Source organism: Hipposideros armiger, unplaced genomic scaffold (genome assembly GCF_001890085.2).
Source record: "Hipposideros armiger isolate ML-2016 unplaced genomic scaffold, ASM189008v1 scaffold_219, whole genome shotgun sequence".
NCBI lineage: Eukaryota > Metazoa > Chordata > Mammalia > Chiroptera > Hipposideridae > Hipposideros > Hipposideros armiger.
In genome coordinates, this window is record NW_017731569.1 from 1,230,755 (window position 1) to 1,253,912 (window position 23,158).

Here is a 23,158-nt window from a genome sequence, read left to right on the forward strand (position 1 = left end):
ATGCTAAATGAAGTTAAGTCAGACAGAAAAAGTCGAGAACCTTATGATTTCACTCTTATGTGGATATAAAACTGAAACCAACAAATGAACAAACAAACAAACAAAATCTCATAAACACAGACAACAGTTTAGTGGTTACCAGAAGGTGGGGGGAGAAGAGAGTAATGGGGGTAAAACATATGGTGACAGGAGGAGAATTGACTTTGAGTGATGAACACACAATACAATATACAGATGATGTATTGTAGAATTTTACACTTCAAGCCTATATAATTTTACTAACCAATGTCACCCCAATAAATTTAATTTAGAAAAGTAACTGGTGAAAGAAGAAATCTATACAAAGCAAGTTAGGACAGAATTAATTTTGCAAACGTGTGACAAAAAAATGATACAGAATCATAAAAACCACAAGTTAAGTAGGAGTCAGCAGTGTAGCACAGTACTTTTAAAAGTTAATAAAATACTGAAAAACAGAATGGCATATGAAGCTTAATCTGTTGCTGTGTTCTATGCTGGTGAGACCATTTTTCGATTATTGTGTTCATTTAAAACCCCAAATGTAGTGAAAGAGGCTTCAGTGTGCTGGTTTCCAATCCTAGCTTTGCCACTGACAAACTGGCTCTGTCGAGGAATTGTTCAGGGATTCAGGTCCCTGATCCTCTTCGTCTGCAGATCCTGTAAATTGAGGGCATCAGGCCAGAATGCTTCTCAAATGGCCACACAGATCTCAAGTCCTTTGTTCATCAGGGAAAGGCATTATTAACAATGCCTGGGGGAGGGGAGCTAATCACAAAGTCTTTATATACAAAGAGATGTTTTATAGGAAACCCAGAGCTACTGATCCACTGATAAGGTATCACAGGGGATGGGTCAGTGGCCCCAGCTCATGGCGCTCTGTGCTGAGACATCAACCCACTCCCAGCACCCACTTCTCCATCCTCCTTTAGTAGTAGAAACCTCAACATGTGTGAGCAGGCACATGGGCAGGAACATTTCATGAGCTCCCTTGTACTTAGGCGTGGCCAGTGGGATATGAGTGTAGGGAATGGGGGCAGTTTCTTCATCACATCCATTCTTTTTCTCTTCTCTCAGGCAGGGGCAGTTATGGGGCTGGTGAGCCAGCTTTGATCATGAGATACAAGAAGATGGCAGCACAACAATATACTCTAGACAATTTCATGAACAGAGAGTACTTCTGTTTTCCCATGAGAAAGAGGAAAAAAAATAGATGTGTCTTGTTTGAGCCACTGTATTTTCGAGGTTCTTTGGTATAGCCATTTAGTTGTGCCCTAACTTATTTAGAAATTCATGCTAGAACGAGGGTGCTATCAAACTAAAGCCTAAAACACATGGTATCGGCTAATTACTTGTGGAATAGGGAATGAGGAAACAAATATGGCGGGCTGTAAATCTGATGACACTTGTTACGCCATGGCAAAATATTTGGCAAAGTTCTCACTTACCTTAGCTATGACGCCCATGATTCTAGGAAAAGAGACTGGAAAACTCAGGATATTAATACATGTTGGCTGCTCCTTCCTGCATTTAACAAGATAGCATGAGAGAGATGAAATAAGGCATAAGACAGTTTACCAACATAAATGTTTAAACATTGCAATTCTGCTCTGTCTGAGACCTGCGATCTAAATTGATGGAGAGCCCAGTAATAGAGGGTTACCCAAGCTAGAAAAATACACCACAACTTTATGACAAACAGCAAGAGATAGCATTTTCTCTCAGAAATTGTACCAGGGTCTCCCATTAAATGCTCTGCCTCCAACAGTGGAAATCAACTCAACTGCAAAGATCACTTAATTGAAGGAGAGAAGGACGAGTCAAGCACAGAGGCGAGTAAATAAAAGAGGAGAATCAGTAGACAGACCTATGTCCTCCCCCTCCCCCAAGTCTTTTGCTAAAGTTACTTTCATATGGAACTTACCAGAAGCAAATAGATCGAAAGCCTTTAGTAAGACCGTTTCATACATTTGGAATACAGCTAAATTCATTTGTTATATTCTGCATTCCATCCTGGGATTCTGCCCCTGACCACCCAAATGAGTTTTTTAATTTGCATATTTTAAAGTTCATTCTTTGTACTGTAAATTTCTATAGATTTTGGGAAATGCATAGTGTCATCTATTCATCATTATATCATACAAAATAGTTTCATTGCACTAAAAAATGTCCTGTGCTTCACCTATTGAACTCTCAATCTCCCCAGCCCCACTTTCCCTGAACCCTCAGCCATCACTTAATTGGTTACTGTGTTTATGGTTTTTTCCTTTTCCAGAATGTCGTATAAGTGGAATCATACAGCATACAGTGTTTTTCAGACTGGCTTAATTCATTTAGCAATATGCATCTAGAAGTATTCATGTCCTGCAGATCTGATGGTTCATTCCTTTTTATTTCTGAATATCACTCCATTGTATAGATGTACTACAGTTTGTTGAGACATTTGTTTATTAAAGGACATTTTGGTTTCTTACAGTTTTTGATGATTATAAAAACTTCTATAAACATTCACGTGCAGCTCTTTGTATGGACATAAGTTTTCAAATTAGTTGGGTAAATACCTAGAAGCATAATTGCTGGATCATATGGAAGACTGTTGAACTTCGTAAGCAAGTATCAAACTGATTTCCAAAGTGGCTGCACCATTATGTATTAACATGAGCAATGAATGAGAGTTCCTGTTGCTTTGCATCCTAGCCAGCAATTGGTGTTGCCGGTTTTTTACTTTCTAGTCATTCTAATAGACATAAAGTAGCATCTCATTGTTGTTTTAATTTGCATTTCCTTAATGACAAATGGTGTTGAGCATCTTTCATATGCTTATTTGCCATCTATGTAAATCTTCTTTGCTTAAGTGTCCAGATATTTTGCCCATTTTTGTTTTTGTTTCCTTATTGTCTAGTTTTAAGAATTATTCATATATTGGGGGACAGTTCTTTCTCAGATAAGTATTTTGTAAGTATTTTCTCCCAGTCTGTGGCTTATCTTTTCATTCTCTTAACAGTGTCTTTCACAGAGCACAAGTTTTTAAATTTAATAAATTTGAACTTATCAATTGTTTCTTTTATAAATTGTACTTTTGGTGTTATATCTAAAACTCTTCACCAAGCTCAAGGTCATGTTGATTTTCGCCTAGAAATTTTATAGTATTTTATTTTACATTTAAATCTATGATCCATCTTGAATTAATTTTTGTGAAAGATGTAAGTAAGGTTTATGTCTGAGTGTTTTTTGTTTGTTTGTTTGTTTTTTTGCATATGGGTGTGGAATTGTTCCAGCACCATTTGCTGTGTTTGTTGAAAAGACTATTATGTAATAATTTCTCCATTGAATTGCCTTTGTGCTTTTGTCAAAAATCAGTAAATTTTATATGTCTCAATATAATTTTAACCTGTTCATGAAATCAATTCTGTTCAATAATATTTTAATGACATAAATCTAAAAGGCATAAGTGAATTTTACTGAATGTCAGCATTCATTTGATGATGTAAATTTTTAATGATCCATTATGAAACGTCCATGGCCTCTCTTTTACCTGCATCTTCAACCTCAACTCTTAATGTTCACTAATTCCAGCCTCCCGGCAATCTTTCTCTTCCTAAATCACAACAAAGTCATATTTGCTTTAGGGCCTAAACACTTTCCTGTGGGAGACTTTCTATCCAAGCCCGAAGGGCCCTTGAAGCTCATGACCTTTCCTTTTCTCTTGGGAAAGAAGGTAAAATTATCAAATTGTTACTATTAAGAAAGTTATACCAAGATCTCAGTGTTCTTTCCCACCAGATACACTCCTCATATGGCAACAAGGGAAGAGAATGTGTAAAGTTTGTAAAATTCCTGCGAGAAGCTTCTCCTAGATCCGAAATGATGTTGCCTAATCTTTCAATGTTTCTATTTGGAAAACAGAAAGAGTCTTGATCCTTAGTGCCCCAGATGAGGTGAGGCAACTATGGCCGCCCAAGGTTGCCACTGCCATAGTTGCCACTCCAGGTGAGGGCAGGTTCCTACCCACCTTTGACACAGACAACAGAGCATGCCTTGGGCTCCTTATCCAAGTGAGTGACTTTAGTCTGAGGTCCAGGAGAAAGCAGCCACTTAGTGTAACTCACCCCTTAGCAGAGAGTTGAAAGCGATCTGTAATATCTGAATATTGTTTTGCGTTAGGAATCGAGGTCATTTAAAAATTCTTTGACTGATCTCTGTCTCCTGGCACCATTGAACTTTCATTATGTTTAAAAGAAGCAAGGACAAGTTGAGCCCAGAAAATGGTCCGATTTGGGCTGATACAAAGACTTCTCCTGGAATGCTTTTCCCCAGGCTGTATTTGATATATCATCTGACCATGTTATTTTTAAAACTCCCCCTTCACCTAATCATTGTATTTTCTTTTCTTCATGGGTCTGCATACTTTCAGAAATTGCTGTGTTTGTTTTCAGCCTTTCAAACTGTTCAAAATTTTGGCCATCACTAAGATCTGGAACATAGGTTCTAAATGAAGTTTTTCAAGTTTTTGAATAATAGAATAAATGAATGAACAAATGTGTAATGGTGATTATAAACCATGCTTTTCTTTTGTCTAGAACAACTGGGCATCTACAGAGGCAATGAAGTAAAAGATCCTTCCCAGGTAGCATTTATAAGGCAATGATGATGTTCGGTTTTCTTTCTTACAGTGAAAAAACTGAAACCATTACCTACCTTATGCATTTGAAAATTTCAATAATATCTTAAAAACCATACTTCTCCAATGGCAGGACAAAGATCCAGTAAATAAGATGTAGAATGGTGCCCAGCTTTTGTGTTGTGATAAAGTCAACATGCAATTCTAAAATACAGTGAAAACCCTGAACAGCTCTTAGGCACCTAACAAAAGAGACCATCTAAGAATGCGGTAAGCAGCAGGAATAGATTCATAGAGCTATGCAATGTTTGCGCTAGTGGGTACATTAGAAAGCCAATCATCTAAATCACATTTTAAATAGCAGAAAATAGGCCCATGAAGGAAGTGGCCTAAGTTAATACAGATGTTCATGGGTGCCCCTGGGAATTGTTGAGTACTATGGAATAGGTAGAACTTTAAAAGCCATTTATTTGCATTATGCCAAAATAACCAGTAAATTCAGTAGTGCCAAAAATAATGTCATTGTTAGTTTGCCACATTGTAGACAAGCAGTCACTTGTTTTGGTAGAGCTCTGAATCAAGCCGAGTGGGAAAATGTTCCAAACACTCATGATTTTCTATTGTAATAAACAAGTTAGAGACTGAATGACAATGAGAGCTGGACCATTTCCTCACTCAGATCTAATTACAGATGTGATTGCAGTCAAACGGCTAAGGATGTACAGGTTACTTTTTGAAAAATTTTTATTTCTTGGCCTTATTTTTAAAAAAAATTCTATTTCTGAGATTATTATATTTCTTCCATTTTGCTTTTTTTAGAAGGATATTGTCCTGTTGGAGCAATTGATTTGCTTTTAGAGGCATCTCTCTTCATTAGTAATAGAATTCAGGATTTGGTATTCCGAAATTTAGGCAATTGTGTTCAGGAAAAGTATGCCAATCATAACACAATTAACTGGCTGCAAGAAGAGGTTTTCCAAATAGTTTTAGGAATCTGTCATTCCTAAGGTATGAATAAACCCGGGCATAGTGACGTGGCCTTGGGGAATCAGGGGCCCTTCCCTTTCCATTCCATATTCATTCCATTTTTACAACAGCTTTTGGTTTAATTTAATACATTATTGTAGAAGAAAAGGTCCATTAAACAGCTTCAGGAAAGTGACAAATATGTTCCTTTTAGGTTTTTTTAAAATGAAGCATTATAAAGTAGACTACTTTAAAAATGATATTCAAATGATTTTTAATTACTACGAAGGCATTGAGATGTTAATACACTTTATTTCAAAGGGAGGGATACTATTGCATCTGCCCTTCTCTACCACGAATTCCAACTCTAAGAAAATTATTTCTTTTGATCCACCCTGATAGCATGTAATAAAAGAACAATAAAACATATGGCCCAATTACCACTGCTTCTCATCTAGCATGAATTAATGAATATCAAATTATTATTAATTGTTTTCACTGGCTCCCTTTTCATAGGACAATTATACATTGCTGTATTTTGATAAGCATTTTGTGTTTAACACTTGGTGAACCAGTCTCTTAGAGGAACAGATGCTTGAAATCATTATACAGAAGAATAATTCTTTAAATTTATCAACATTTGGAAAATACACAAATATTTTTTTAATCTCCCTTGTTTATGTCAGTTTTTCAAAACCGCCTTAAGCTTCCCCCAAATGCCACCCTCTCCTCAATGTTCCATATGCCTTCTATTGAGAAGCAGTTATGTGCATATAAAATAATTTATAAGTTCAATTTCTGAATCTTAATAATACTAGTTCCTCACATACGATTATTGAATTTTCAATTCCTTAAGAAAAAGCTCTTTCAAAATAAAAGCTATAACTTGAGCAGTTAAATAGTTAAGTTAACCAGTGTGGCACAGAATATAATAAACTGTGATCCCTACAATTGAAAAAATGAATGTCAGTGAATGGTATTTACAGAAACTCCACGAAAAGATTGTGTCACTGATAGTTTGATTTATTTTTATAAGCCATCTGTAAATATAAAGTGCCATGTAATATGAATAGATGTAACATGCTAAAGAACATGTCTTTGTAGTCCATAACCACTATTTTCTCATAGGTTACTTATATACCCAGATTTTGCAATGCATGCAAGAAAATTTAACATATAATATGTAAAATGTATGCCATATGATTTTACCCATTACCCATAAATCAATGTCCTTCTGTTTTTAAAACACATTCTATGAAAATTAAATCTGCAATAAAATGAAGGATGTCATTAAGTTTACATTGTTTAGCTGTCCTCTCTAGTTCAATATGATTAACAAATATTCAGATATATTTCCAAAGAGCAAACAAAAATTTGCTTTAGAAGTAGATAATTTGGGGAGCAGAAGAGGAACTTAAGAACAATTTTGTGCAATGCCCCTCGTGTTACAGATAAAGGTAAAGGGACGCAGAAAGTTCAGGTGATTTTCTGAAATCCATACAACTTTCTATGTTAATAATTTTCTAGGAAAATTTCTATAAACATTTCTTTTGCACATAAAGGAAACACATGTTGCCCTCTTGAGAGTTTGTCAGGATGTCAACAATGTCTGTCTATCCAGATTCTTAGGGAAACACAGGTGAGAAAACTGAGAAACCTTATCTGTAATGGAAACCACGATGCACAGCCTAAATATGGGGCATGGAGCATGGAGCGGAGGTGGGCCTGGTTAGGGTCCACAGTGCTCACTGCCATCAGGAACATCATTCCTTTGACCTTGGTAACTGAAACCACTTGAATTTTTGATGGCTGAATTTAGCCAGATAACAGATGGTTCCCTTTTATGTATGTGACCTTATTGAAGGCAATTAGATTATTTACGCAACAGCAGAAATGTTCATTGTATACAGAAGTCAATCTTCAGTGTAAAAGCTTTTCTAGATTACACATTTTTAAAATAAAAATTTGAATTCCTTAATGAATGCTTTCATCTTGATTTCCATGGGCCAGGCTTATTGAATCCACTTTGCTGAAAATTTTAAAGAAAATAACAGTTAGATATGCACATGCAGTATGAAAATAAGCTTATAACTAACATTTTAAAAATAATCATTCCTCAAGGGGGTCATGGTAGATTCAGCATTTTACTTTTTCCTTCTGCTGCACTCATCACACCATTAATACGAGGACGGGTGCCTGGTACTCATATTTATGAGATGCCTGAAAGTCACATCTTGACAACTTAAATGTACTATAAAAATACAATGCCTGTGGAGTGCACATAGATGGGGGAAAGACACGATGATTTCTGAGTCTTTTGGTGGCCACACCTCCTAAGCCAGATCTTGGACTTCGGGGAGAATGAAAGTTTTAGAGCTGTCATACATGTCAAGGCCCTTGATATAATACTGGATCATGATAAGGCTGCTAAATTAAGAAGAAAATGAAATCTGAGAACTTGCTGGGGAAAGCAGAAAATAGAAGGCAAAGTATAAATATAATTATATTTGTTCTTGTAATTGATTTTGCAGCCTGATGGAACGTGGGTTTCTGAATATTTGTCAGAGCATTTTCCAGACGTAGCTTCCCAGTACCTCATTTATATTATACATTTCTCACTAAATTCCATATTTTGGATTCCATGTAAGAATCACAAATGCTCCTCTTTCATTCACAACACCAAGACATTAGGAAACTTTCCTGTCATGTAGTGCTGTTGATCAACTCCCCAATATCATCTCGATTATTCTATTTATTGACTATTGAATTAAAAACAAAATGTTAATACTGGCTTTTCAAAACTAATCAAGGTTCATGGTATTTCATTTTACTAACTTACTGGGCACTGTGTACATCTTTTAAATCAACTTTTAGAGCTTCTGTGCTAAGTTTATAGAAAATGTGAGTTAAAAATGCAGGTCATTAATATTTTCTTTTCACATTATTTATGCTAATGAATAGCCCAAATTATAGTATTGTTGGTCTTAAACTGATAAAAACACTTAGATGCTATATTTAATATAGAATTATATAAATTAAAATTTTCCGTTAAAAATAACATTAAAAGGCATTTAGCATAATAATCAAATTAGGTAAAAAAGTATATTTTAGTGTAAACATTAAGGGTCATTCACAGATATGGACTTGAATTCCAACAATTATTTGAGCAGAGGTCTATTTTTCCTCTGAATAAATAGAAAATTTTCTAAAACAAATAACCTCTTTGCTTAGTTGTATCTGTGTCTAGTCTTATATCAGAAGACCACATAAATGTTGATAAATTTTATACCATAAAACAAAAATCTACCATACTATCTGCAGCTGAATTCTTAACTAAGTATAATTAATAAAATATATTTTTTACTCTATTGAAATCCTTCATTTTCAAAAAAATTAAGTGCTTATTGATATTAGCAAAAGTGATAGTTTCTTACAGAGCTGAACACTTACCCACAACTTTAGCATAGCAAGGCTCACAGTGTATTGTCTGTTTATAAATCCAAATACTGTCTCCCGCTTGTAGGTTTTCCAAAGGCTGTTTGCATATTTCACACTAAAAAAAAAAATATATATATATATATATATAAAGTTTACATTACATATAAAGTCTACATTCTTAATGGAACAGGATAGAAGGCCCTTTCAATTCATTCAGGGCTGTTCTCCATAGCAACGCTCAGGTGAAGCCTCGTGAGACTCCACAGGGAAAGCGAGAGTGTACTTGTCTATAATTCACATGCCGAACTTTTCAAATACATTCTCACAGCATCTCTCTACTATGCAGGTTTGCATTTCAGGGCATATCTACCACTCAAGTTTCTACTTAAGTCACTATAGAGTAGGTAGAAATGTTCAGAAATTGGTTATGCCAACGACAAGATCACTATGCAATATTTCAAAGAAAAACACAAAGCTATTTGCTTACTAAAGGAAACCTCTGCTATCCAGGTATGCAAACTGGACATTAAGCAAACATTATGCAAAGCAAGCTTCTGATCTTATTTACATAGGGTTTAGAGAAAAGCTTGTTTTGAGTTGTGTTGCTTTGGAGGCAGGAAAGGGTTGACATCTACTGTGTTGACCTGTGTTCAATGGAGCGACTCCACTGCCAGTTGGCAGACTTTCAAGCATGAGGCTGTCACCGATTGGTTGGCTTTCAGAGGCAAGTTCATTGAAGCAAATTGTCATTGATCAATTCCACATGTTTAAACCAGTCCACGTGATTCTCTATTATCATGGCTATAGAATAATCCATCTTTTTCTAGGAGCGTTGGGACATTTTTATTCTTAGTAATATTTTATAATTAAATTAAAAATGGAAATAAATCACGCAAAATATAATAAATGGAAATTATTTACCAAAAGCAATAATTAGGAGAATTTTCTTGTTTTACAAAGTTTTCTGCATAGTAGTTTTAAGTAAAAAGCTATAGACTAACTGGTTTTTCATTGAGTATATTTTAATAACTAAAATAAAATTTCATTTTCTCATAATTAAATAATTATGAAAATTTGAGAATATATTTTACATAGAATTCTATATATTATGGCCTAAAGTTGGATTTTTTTTTTTTTGCTTAAAATGAGACATCATATTTCTGAGGGCCATGTGTCACTATCTGAAGCTAATTGGAGAAGAAGCAATCATTTGTCAAAGTATTACATCTACTTGACTGAATTAGGTATTTTGCATCAACCATAGAATGTCAGTCCAGAAAGGACCCATCAATTCAGGCAAATCATTCTCACGCTGGCCAGGAATCATCTCTGAGATTTTTGACTAAATAAGGGCTGTTCACAAGCATTCTATTTTTCTCCTACTCTCCCCCAGATGGTTATAATGTACAGCCATGGTTGAGAACCATTAGTCTAGTCAGCTACCTCATTTGACAGATGAGGAAACTGAGGCTGAGCCAACTTAGGTGACTGTCCAAAAGTTACATAGTCACGGCTAGTGACAGACTCAGATTCCTAGTTCAGTGGTCATCCAGGTACACCAAAACTATAATGTTTACCCATCCGATATTGTGAGAAGTAAAAGCAATAAAATATGAAAACATAAACTGTGAAGCATTCTAATATGTAAGCTTTATTCTTATTATACTGTCATAATTAATTATAATTAATCATGCCCTCAGAAGCAGACTGAGTTTCAACTATTGTCAAGCCCGTCAGTCTTAACTTTATGATTAGGGAGCTGCTTGCTTTCTTCTCAACAATTTATTTGCCTTCATTATATATTTTAGTAATGCATGATTTATTTGCAGAAACTTTTATAAAGAGAACAAGAGTTTGTCTTTTCACAGATTTAAATCTCCAGGGTAAGAATAATAAATGTGTCAGTAATCAACTCTAAGCCTAAAGCCAAGATAGTAATTATAAACCTTTGAGGTTACACTGCAGAACTCTGAAAACTATTTTAGTGCATTATTAATGTGGGTGCGAGTGTTTCTGAAAGCTTTAACTTCATCTCAAGTATTTCATTAAATACTTTTATTCTAGTTATTATGAAATTTTATATTTAGTTAAATATGATAAACATATCCTTACCTTGAAACAAGTGGAATGGCAGCAAATTTGTAATTCATTTAAAATCATTTTAGTTTTTGTGCCCAAGGGTTTTCGGCAGTAAGTACACATATCTCTTTCAATGACAGACCTACAGAGATGTAAGCAATTGAAAATAAATTTGTCATAATGCAAAAGACAGATGTATTCTCCATAAAGTCATGTAGAAATGATATGTTAATTTTGTTGATACTTTAGGAAACTGTGTAAAAATCAAGGAAACTTCAGGACTTACTTATTCTAATGATCAAATTGATTCCTCTAGTTACCTCAAAATGATATCAAAGGATTATCATGAAGGAAAGCCTCCAATTATCATTTTATTAGCAATCAAAAGTGCATCTGGCCAGGACAAAGAGAATCACAGTTTCCTAATTGGACTAGGTCATTATTTCCCCTTGAAGCTCAAGAGGGTTTTGATTTATTAATTTGCATATATCATAGAAAAAGTATACCATAGATTAATATAAAACTTTAACTCTCAAAACATTCAATAGGACAAAAATAAAAATCCATTCAAGGATGTGTTGGTAAATTCATGCACGATGGGCCTATATACCTGAGACTATGATCTAGTCACCAAAATGCTCCCCTATGACTACTCCTGGTGTCATTGTAGGACTCAGAAGATTGGGCTACTTTTTATGAAAAAATTTACATTCTCTAACATGATATAACCCCCTAAACACACACATACACACTTGATGGAAAAAAAGAGCTTTGTTATTTACCTTAGAAACATAATGTTCAATAAGAAATGAACTGTAGATATATGATCAGCAAGTCCAAAAGACCTGGGGTCACACCAGAGCCTTAAGAAAAGCCAGTAACTGTGTGATTCTTTTCCTTTTAAAAGGTCTTAGAACTGTCTTACAGCACCTTCAAGAGTTTACTAGTTTCAGGATCTTGGCATGCAGGCCTGGAATCCCCAGAGTTGGTACGTAATGGGGTGGTAAAATACAAACAGACAATACACACACAGCTAATATGCTTATTTGTGCAGTCCGTTTCCCATGCACTTGGCTTATGTGAACTCATTTACTTTTCCCATCTCTGAGAACCAGACAGTATTGGGTTTTATCATCAGTTTATAGAAGATGAAACTGAGGCACAGAAAGGAGCCTGTCATGCAGCCAGTGAGGAGCAGAGGCAGGGTTTGAATAAAAGTAGCATGGGTCCCCTGTCCCTGTGCTCTCTTTGGGCCTCCCAGGGAGGACTATTGGGCTCTGTCACGCCCAGGAGCCACTATCAATCTTCTCACCAAACCCAGGACTAGAAACTGAGAGGAGGGAAAAAAGAAGGGAGGAGGAGGTGTGGGAGAAGAATGGGATTAGAGAAGATAAACTTGTCTGATTTTGTATGTTCAGCCATTCTAGTAACTTCTTCCTAATCCTTATATGTATATAAGTAAATATTTTCCTCTTTCACCTAACTGTATAACTACTTGCTTATACATTCCTGTCAAATATTTTTCTGTGGATTATTCATATATATACACACATATGTACACACACATCTAAATGTCCCATATAAGCAATTCAAGTGTAGACAACAGGCACTCTCTATCATTCTTCCATGAGAAAGGCACTTAGCTAGGAGCTGGGAATATAAATAAGAGCAACATGGTCTCCTCCAATGAGAAACTTCCTATCCACTAGGGGTAAGCGGGTGTGTGATTGGATGATCGCAGCATATTATAGATATGTGGAAAGAGATAGGAGAGCACAGCCAAGGGAGAAGCTAGTCCCTGGGATAAAGGCAGGAAAGCTTTGTCAGAAAAAGCGTCATGTGAGTTACAGCTTGAAGATGAAGGAGCTCTCAAGGTAAGCCCAGTGAAATGGGAAGGGGCATGCTGGGAGAATTCCAAGCAGAGTGAACAGGATGCACCAAAGTGCGACACAACGAGGGTGTCTGGAATGATTGATCATCAGTCAATATTCCGCAGGAGCTGGTTCTGAAGACCCGTAAATAATGCACAAAGGAATTTGTCTTTATTCTGTAAAGTGGAAATTACTTTAAAGGGGATTAACATGTTTAGATAAGAACCGTGAGGACATGGCTCGTTTCACACAATAATCACCAGAAAAAGTTGCTTGACTGACTGGTCTTAACAGAGATTGACTTTTGCTTTGATGACTAAGAAAAATTTCAAGGACCACTTGAGGAACAGGACTGAAATTCTTCATATTAGGAGCAATATTTTTATGAAGAATGTTTTCCTTCCCTAAATTAATAATAAAAATACAAGCCCAGGAAAGCTCTGATGTTGATGTTGTCCTTATTAAAATCATACTGTTAGTCAAAGATGTTCTCAAAGCATTATGAAGAACCTAGCTCTGTTTTTATTTGGTTTTCTAGACAGTGTTTGTATCTAATGCTTGTGTAGATGACTTTACTCCTCAAGAGCAATGACTTAAAGGCAAGACAGAACAACATTGGTAACAGGCAATATTTTATAAAGGTGACAGAAGGGCTATATAATAATTTTGATGCCTGGGTCCATCCATGTTTCCCTTTAGCAAACAGGAGGTAGGCTCATTTCTTTTTTTTCAGAGAACATTTATTGAGTACCTCCTATTTAATGCCAAGCACTGCATTACAAGCTGAGATTGTGCATAAAAATAAGATGTCTTTACTCTCAAGGCTTATTTCTGGCCACTGTGTTAGAGAAACACCATTGGTAGATTATCAGACATGTGCATTACAGCTGGTTTCCTGTGGTTGGGTTGAAATGCTAATTATTTATTTTCACTTCTTCCATTGGAAATCAGCCGCCCACACTCTCATGAGAGTCATCTATGTGCCCCACTGAACATTAAATGGTAAAAGATGATCACCAACAGCAAAAGCCTGGGGTCAGTTTACCAGCACAAAATTGATACTCATTGTGACTCCCTCCTGGGACCCGAGTGTGGGCCCAGAGTGGGTCATAGCAGCATATCCCCACTCAGCTGTTTGTAAAGTGAGCTGGCTTTGGAAAGCTGCCAGGAGGGAAGGCTGAGGGCACAGCCTAGTGATGCAATGAAACCTAGTCTCTCATAATGTGGCAATACTGGGGACTCCTGGGAACCAGCAACAGCAGAGGGGCTGGCCTGGGAGGCAGCTGTAAGGCACAGAAAGCTCTACAGAATAAAGTGTGCACACAACAGCCAGGAAGTCAAGGAAAGGCTTCCTGGATGCAGAGGTTGTTGTACTTCATACACATATAATAACCACCATCAGGAGCACCATTTTCAAGTGTAACAGACAACAAGAATACATATATAATGTACATGGAAGTGTGTGGATATAGATTTTTATGTGTGAAAGACAGACATACTCACCTATCTGAAGTTGAATAAACAGTTTGTATGTATTTTCGAGAGATGTCCTCCTGGTATCCATCTTTTGGTGGTTTACTAGAAATAACACATATGGACATGTGAGACCTGGGCTATTTCCCTAGTATTGATGTATATACCCGTATGTAGGTGAGAACGCACGTACGCCTCCTCAGGCAGCTTTGTTATTATTATTCTCACAAGCCAGGACAATGTACTGACGCTTTTTTTTTTTTTAATCTGGAGAAATATTGATACACAACCCACCTCCAAGTTGACATAAGCTGACATATCTACCAAAGTAAATAGAGAATGTGGCAAGGGATGCAGAAACAAGGGTACGCAGGAAAAGTCGTCAGTTTTCGTGAAGTTTATGCTTGCACCTCCCTCATTCATTTACCAAATACAAGCTCTATGTAGTCTAACATAAAGGAAATACATAAAGCACTAACCTCTACAAGCACCTTCACACATACACCATTCACATAGAGAACTTTTACACAAAGCTATAAGAATTTTTATTTTTACTTGAAAACATTGAAGGAAGATTAGCTTAGCATGAAAGCAAAAAAAAACCAAACAAACAAAAAAAAAGTGTAATTTTAAAAAGCTCTCTTTGTCCCATTTCTTAGATTGCTTCCGTTTGTAAACGTCACTCTTTCCTGGAGACAAATGAAATGTGTAATGCATTAACCAACTGGCTGCTTGTAATTGCTCCCAAGTACATATGTTACCTATGAGTATATTAGGACTCGAAGCAATATGTTCCTGTTATTTTCCACAGTGAGTGACAACTGCACAGCCCTCATTTGGGATTTTTGATGAGAAATATCTTTCCTTCCAAACTGCCCATAGGCTGACTGCTGTCAGAAATGGACTACTTTATGGAACACATAACCCACAATGCTGCATAAGAGTTTGCTCATACATATGCATTATATGTATATCATTACTTCCATTTTATTGATGAGAAACTGAGGTTTGAAGAGGTTACATAGCTTTGCCAAGGCCACACGGTCAGTCAGTAAATGATAAAGATTCAATCCCAAATCTGATTCTAAGGCCTCTATATTATACTGCACTGTCAGTGTAGATTTTAGGGAGAATTGGATTAAGCGGAAAAATTTGAGGGTTCCTTTCTACAAGATAAATTATGCGTGGGTTTGAGAAATCTTTTTCTTTTTGGAAGGTTGCTCACCTCCTGACAATGAATTTACTGAACTTTCTGGAGCCGTCTCCCCACAGAAGCTCTCCCCATGCTCTGCTCTTTGGCCTCCATGAAATGGACTCTGTTTAAAACGTGTGTCACCTGTATCTTCATTTGCATGCCCCACCATTAGGCTACCCCACAATTAGGCTAAATCTTGTTTCTATACTCCCTAAAAATCAAACGGACTGTGAATCCCTGACCTGGATTAACATTTCTCAACATGCATCACACAACCAGCAGATTTTGTGGGACAGCAACCAAAAGTTACACCCCTTGTTTCAGATTAGAGGTAAACAATAGTAGATAGAGCCATTTAATTGAAGTATGACTCCAAATTAGCATATAAATACTTGCATGTTTTATAAAGCTTATTATTCACGTATGTGAAAATTTTCAAGTGGCTATCCTGTTATGGATACATGTGCCACATTAAAATGTTTAGTCCATCCATTTTTTATGATTATTTGACAACTATTTAATATTGGAGACATTATAAAGACTTATAGACCTAGAATTCAATATATGCTTACATGGTCTTCTATTTGAAAAAAGCAAGCATCGTCTAAAATAATAGCATTTCTTCTTAAACCGACGTTATTTCAAAATGTAAGATAAGTATAGCAAAATACTTTAAATGATTGTCAGTACCTGTTCTCCACATATGTTCTTGTGTACACAACAGTATCATTTGGTCCCACAGGCCTGGTTTCAGCACTGGAGCTGCAATGCAAACCATTTTACCTTATGTTTAAAGTTTATTTACAAGAATAATAAAAATAACAAGACTATCACTCAATCCAAAAAATAATGTTAATGTAGTCCTTCTAAACTACAACCTTTGCAATATAAATATTAAAGTGGTACTATTCCATTTCTGCGACATTTCTGCATGTCTCCTATTTTGTTCTTACCTTCCACTGGCTTGGCTTATTTCCAGAATACTATTATGAAAATTGGTCACTCAGTAAATCTGTTGTAGAGCATGAAGATTATTTTGAATATTTGTGTAATACAATTTAGTCTGTCTCCCTGACGTCCCATTCATATTTCCAATCCCACAAACGTCAAACAAACATGGACCTTAATTAAGTAACATGATAACATCTGATTTAATGAAACTTAAATCTACCTAAAGAAGTCCAACACCAACACCACAATTATGTTTTTATAAAAAAAAGAGAGAGAGAGAGAAACTTTTTAGGGAAAAATCACATTCTATATGTTCTTATCCAGATGTCACAACTTATTCAAGTCCAAGCTGCTAACTCAATAGTTGTGAGTAAACTTGTTTAACCACTGATAAAATTTGAAATTTCTGCATTTCAGAAGAAGGGTCAGGTTGTATATGAGATGTTTTTCAAAAATAGGAAACTAGTCCGGTGATTTTTTTTATAATTGATCCAGTGTACTACCTGAAATTCTTCCTGGTTGCATAAGAATACTCAGTGGTTCTAGCGGACTGATTGTTTAAAGCATCGGTAGATCTGTTGACTTGGCCATCTAGCCTGAGAAAGCAAACACAAAATATTTGTCACTTAAAATCAAAGCCACTTAGAATTTTTTTGTTTTATCAAAATTGTCTTCAATTAACATGAACATCTTTATGTTTGCCTGGTTTCTGCACAGGTACACAAAAAGAATACATGTACAGTTTTACTCCTTCACAGAGACCACTGTCATACCTTTAAGAATAATCTTTAGGCATGTGACACACTATCAAACTCTAGGATAGAATACTTTTTTTTTTAATATTGTATGTCAACTGTAAAGTATAGAATACTTTTTATGAAAGGCAGGAACCACCTGAAATTGGTTCCAGTAAAATTTCACAGCATCAGTGCCATGTATAGTATACCTGAAAGTTTATCAATTTAATGAAAATTATCCTGAGGTTGCTTGGAGAAATTCCAGTTTCCATTTTATTTTTAATGGAAAGCAATGCTTTAAAGATTGCAGAGGAACTTTGACCTAGATTTCTGCTAATCTAAAAATGTCACTATGCTTAACAAAGTATAGGCATATTTGCTTTTTCTTATGAAACAGAGAGAAATCTAATGCATGAATAGCAAAAGCTTTAGATCTTTTTCCTCCTCCATGTTAGTAAACTGTAATATAAGAGAGACATGAGAATCAAGAGGAGCGTTTCCATCTTATTCATTCCTTATCATTTGCAACCAGACTGTCCCTTCCATTTCCAGATAGCTCTTAAAACAAGGAAAACATTTGTACACATATTATGATCTCTGGCATAAGGAAAATCATCTTCTAATTTTAAGATAGATGCTTCTCAAAATATACAGCTGAGTTAAAATGATACTAGGTAATGAGTAAGTGGAATTGATATTATTAGAAGATTTTCTAAGGTGATTATTAAAATACGTATATCATTCCAGGAATAATAAACCTAGCTAGTAACTTTTTGAAAATATTCAAATCAAAAAATTTACAATACAAAACCCAATTTTAACAAATAGAAAGCTTCAAAGAACAATGGTTGCCAGGGAGTTTGAAATGTGTTTGCATCGTCCTTGATAATGTAAAATCAAATATCATTAGTTTATAAAATCTGCAAATAGAAGAAGGAAATAAGTTGCAAATAGTACTGTTGTGGACTGAATTGTATACCCCCAAATTGATATGTTGAAGTCCTAACCCTCAGGGTGATTTGGAGACTGGGCCTATAAGGAGGTAATAAAAGATGAGGTCATATAGATGGAGCCTTAATTCCATAGGACTAGTGTCCTTATAAGAAGAGGAAGAGACACCATAGATCTCTGGCTATGTGTGTGCATGCACAGAGGAAAGGCCATGTGAAGACACAGGGAGAGGGTGGCCGTCTGCGAGCCAAGAAGTGAGGCTTCACCAGAAATCAACCCAGCCAGCACCTTGGTCTTGGACTTCAGCCTCCAGAACATTGAGAAAATACATTTCTGTGTTTAAGCCACCCAGTCTGTGGTATTTTGTTATGGCAGCTCAAACTGACTAGTAAAAGTAGCATTTCCTAGTTAGGTTTATAATGAGATGAATGACAATACCTTCAAGAAAGATTTAATTTTCATAATTATGAATAAAACCTAATGTTAATAAAAACCAAATTTAGAATGTGGAACAACAAACTCTTTGATGGATTTTGCTCCTCAAGTAGGTTTGGAGGATGATAGATTATAAAAAATAGACCTTTTATTTTGGAATAATTTTAATTGTATAGGAGAATTGCACAGATAGTACAGAGAATCCCTATGTACTCTTCACCATGTCTCCTAATCCTTAGATCTTACATAACCACGGTATAGTTAGCAAAACGGAGGACTTCACCTTGGTACAATAGTATTTACTAAACTACAGACTTCATTTGTATTTCATCAGTTTTTCCACTGATGTCCTGTCTCACTTCTGGAACCCAAATCAGTACACCAGTCCCACATAAATATCATGTCTCTTTGGTCTCCTAAATTCTGTGGTCATTGCCAAGCCTTCCTTTGTTTTTCACGAGATGGCAATAGATTTTACAAAGCAATTCTATCTTGATGATAATAAGTGATAACACTAATTCTTTTGTTACTTAGACCATAAAAATAGATCATACTTGTGTGACCAATGAAATAACATGTAGTGCTTTTAAAAATACTACTGGGTCCCACATCCAGATATTCTGATTTGGTTGGCTTGAGGTACAGCTTGGGCACTGGGATTCTTTTAAACCTCTCCAGGGAGTCTGCCATGACAGTCAAAGTTGAGAACCACTACCTTCGAGGTTGGCGGTCCAACATCATACCCAAATGAGCACTGGTTTTCAAAACGTGGTTCCTGGACCAGCAGGTGACTCTGATGTACACTGAAGTTTGAGAACCAGTGCAATAGAGGACTCTGCCCAAGTATTTCTCTCAATGCCTTGAATATTTGTAAAAGACAACTCATGACTCATAATGTTTGTCATCTGACAGCTTTATTGTCAAGAAGTTATCCTTCATTGAAACAAATAGCCAAATTTTAAATTCCAGTTAATAGTCATAGTTGTGTTTCTTAATTAAATAACAACTGTATAAACTATAAACCCAAACACTGTGTGGGATCTTACAGAATTCAAGTGGAATTACACTTGAGAAAATGTTTCCTGCAGTGGAAACTCACCTTGAAAGTTTACCTATCTGGAACACCCACACACTGCTAGTGAGAATATCAAATAGTACAGCTGATTTGAAAAACCGTCTGGCAGCTCCTCAAATGGTTAGACATGAAGTTACTATATTAAGCAATGCCACTCCTAGGCATATACCCGAGAGAAATGAAAGCATACTCCACAGAAAAACTTATATACAAATGTTCATAGCAGCATCGTTCATAATAGTGAATTACAATCCAATAGTGGAAATGACCCAAAGGTCTATCAGTTGATGAATACATAAACGAAGTGCTGTATATCTACACAATGGAGCATTATTTGGCAATAAAAATAAAATACATGCTACAATGTGGATGAATATTGTAAACATTATGCTAAGTAAAAGAGGCCAGTCAATAAGGACCACACATCATATGATTCAATTTACATGAAATGTCCGGACGAGGCAATTCATAGAGACTGAAAGTAGATCAGTAGCTGCCAGGGCTGAGGTGTTGGGGGAAAATGATGTGTGACTGCTAAAGGGTATGGAGTTTCTTTTTGAGGGGGTGAAAATATTCTAGAATTGTGGTGGTGGTGGCACAACTCTGAATATGCTAATTAGGAAGCATATATTTACTTAGCATTCCAACTACTACACAAAGTGAGTACATTCCTGAAGTGACTCAAGTCTCAGTTTAGCAGATTGGCCCAGGACTCTTATTTAGATTTCCTTTGTCTTATTAACTTAACCTTAGCAACCTGAGATTAAGCAGCAGAAAATAATTTCAACTGACAAACATCCATATTACTGTAAACTTTATGAATCTCTTTTTCATAAAAAGTAAAACTACATTAAGAGCTTACCATTTTGTATCATATGTTAGGGTTTACTTCTATAAAACTATCAAGGTCTTGAATCCTTGTAAAAATTACAAATTTGAAATACATAAAATGAAGTATTCTACTGTAGAAAAATAAAGAGAGGACCTGATGCTAGAACACTTGGGCTCATTCCGCCTCTCAAATTTACAAACCTTATCAATTCTCTTACTCTCTGATCCTCAGTTTTCTTTCTGTGAAATGTTTACCCATTTTGAGAGTCAAGTAAACTTTCCTTTCTGTAAGCCTGAATACATAGGCACAAACATTGGGGCCAGAGATTTCTGCTTTTCCCACTTTTTCTCAAATGAAAACTTTATTACAGTTGTCTGTTGGTGCTTGGGCGGTGGTTACATTTACTGTTTAATGTGTAAATAGCAGAACTGTGAGAGCTCATACCGGCACAGGATTGCAGCAGAACTGTAGGAGAATAGATGCCACCTGGAGACAGAACCCAGGGAGCCACAGATGGTTGTGTGGTGGTGGTAGTTACAGCCTCTGGGTGTAGTAACTGAAGGTGATGATCACCATCCCCCCGGGGAGAGAGTGGGTGCATCTGTGAATGTGTATATGATAGTTGTAGTGCGTCCAGCAGGAGGCACAGATGAAACTGCAGAAGGAAAAAGAGAGCATGTGCACCCTAGCGTCCACCCTGGTGTTTTCCATTCCTACACTTCCTACGCCAGCGGTTCTCAACCTGTGGGTCGCGACCCCTTTGGGGAACAAACGACCCTTTCACAGGGGTCTCCGGGTACTTGTATGTGGGCGTATCTGCATGTGGGCCTAGAGACGGATAGAGGAGTGGTGTCTCGGTTCCTAAGACCATGGAAAATATGTGTTTTCCGATGGCCTTAGGCGACCCCTGTGAAAGGTTGAGAACCGCTGTCCTACGCAGATGGTCACACCCACATTGCTTTGCTAAAGGCCAGACACACCATGGAAAGCAAGAGTAAGCTGAAATTATGAAGAAGCAGAAACTGGGAGGCAGCAAAAGTTCTTGGTTATCAAAAAGATAAAGAGTAGAAAATGCAGAAGGCAATAGTTGCGGGGAGTAGGAGATAAATAGGCAGAAGGCAACATTGAAGATATAGCTGAGTTTCATTAATGACAGAGAAGTAGGGCTCTTGTCCAGGTTGCCTGATCGAATGTCCTCTGGTCCAGAATGAACCACCTTTCCATTCAGGCCCTGGGCGGCCTGGCCATGCTACCATTCCTGCTCTTGAATTTCGATGAAATTCTGTTTCCTCATTAATCCTTCTAATAAAACCCCGTTTCATGTGCAGGCCCAACTGAAACTGGAGCACCTTTCAAATCATATGAAATGGGAAGTTCCTTAGTTATACTTAATCATTTACTTTTATTTTATTTTTTTTACCTTGATCACCCAAATAGTATTTGAATGAGACCGGTTAATTGTAAGCCCAGTCCTACTCCTAAAATAGTAGATATTTTTCCAAAATACATAGATCTTATTAAAAATTAATCCTTTCTCATTTTATCAAAGGCTTGCTTGGGATCACAAAAGAAAAAAAAATACAAGGTTGAAGATGATTTGCGGAATTAAGGGAACAGAAAGAAACTATCTACCTGTTAGATACAAGAGCCTTTTATACACATTATGGGGGGAAAAAAAGTGACCCAGCTGTTTTCCTGATTTCCCATTTTCTGAAAAAAAATATCAACAATATCGTTTCTTTACATTAATATTATTTTTTTAACAGAAAAGGCAACTGCATCTTAGGAAGGTACAGAATAAAACCCTGTTGTGTTTAGGGTCACCCCTCTACCCCACATGTGGAGGGAAGAATTGCTGAGAATAAAATAATTTTTAAACTCTTTCCTGATTTAAACTGTCTGTAACAACAATAAAGTATAGCTTCTATCCTAATTTTCCTGTAAAAACAACCAAAGTACAAGAGTTTTAAAACCATTATACTCTGTGGTATAAAGAAATTTCAAAATTAGGTTCTGTTTTGTGGTTGTTATGAATTCATGTATCCTTTTAGCACTAAGTATCCAAGGAAGATATTCCCAGAGTGGTTTCTGCACCACTGAAAGTCTACCAAGCAACAGTAAGTAAATATAAATCTTCACAGCCCACATGCAGAAATTTGAATTTCCATGATGCCTTTCACAATAAGGAACAGAACAGCAGGCCTTTAGTCAGAAATTTTAACAGAATTAGAATTTTGTTAATTTTTTCTATTAAGCTATTAAATACCCTGTACATTGTTTTTTTGCATTTAGATATTATTTATATTTAAATACCATAATAAGTTCAACTCCTCAGAAAATCTTCCAAGTTTACATAATGTGTACAGGCTTATATGGAATTCATAAGACAAAAGTAAATTATAATAAGTCTTACCTTCCACTCTTATTTTTAGGCACATTAGAATTTAGTTCAATTAACATTTCCTGGTCCCGGTCTCTATAGAAAAAGAAAAAAAGAAAAAATAAATAAATAAATA

The 23,158-nt window shown here is 36.1% G+C and overlaps 1 protein-coding gene across 10 annotated transcripts in view; it reads right to left on the reverse strand.

The window, feature by feature from the left end:
- Nucleotides 1-5,897: 5,897 nt before the first annotated feature.
- SCEL (sciellin) overlaps nt 5,898-23,158 on the reverse strand; it is a 114,026-nt gene continuing 96,765 nt past the window's right edge. For all 10 annotated transcript variants that reach the window (XM_019654299.1, XM_019654296.1, XM_019654295.1 and 7 more), the window contains 7 exons: nt 23,056-23,118; nt 17,116-17,208; nt 16,352-16,423; nt 14,497-14,571; nt 11,156-11,264; nt 9,056-9,158; nt 5,898-7,634 (listed from right to left, as the gene is read on the reverse strand). In XM_019654299.1, coding sequence (XP_019509844.1) covers nt 7,618-7,634; nt 9,056-9,158; nt 11,156-11,264; nt 14,497-14,571; nt 16,352-16,423; nt 17,116-17,208; nt 23,056-23,118 — 532 coding nt within the window. In that variant the 3' untranslated portion in view covers nt 5,898-7,617. The remainder of the gene's footprint in view (nt 7,635-9,055; nt 9,159-11,155; nt 11,265-14,496; nt 14,572-16,351; nt 16,424-17,115; nt 17,209-23,055; nt 23,119-23,158) is intronic.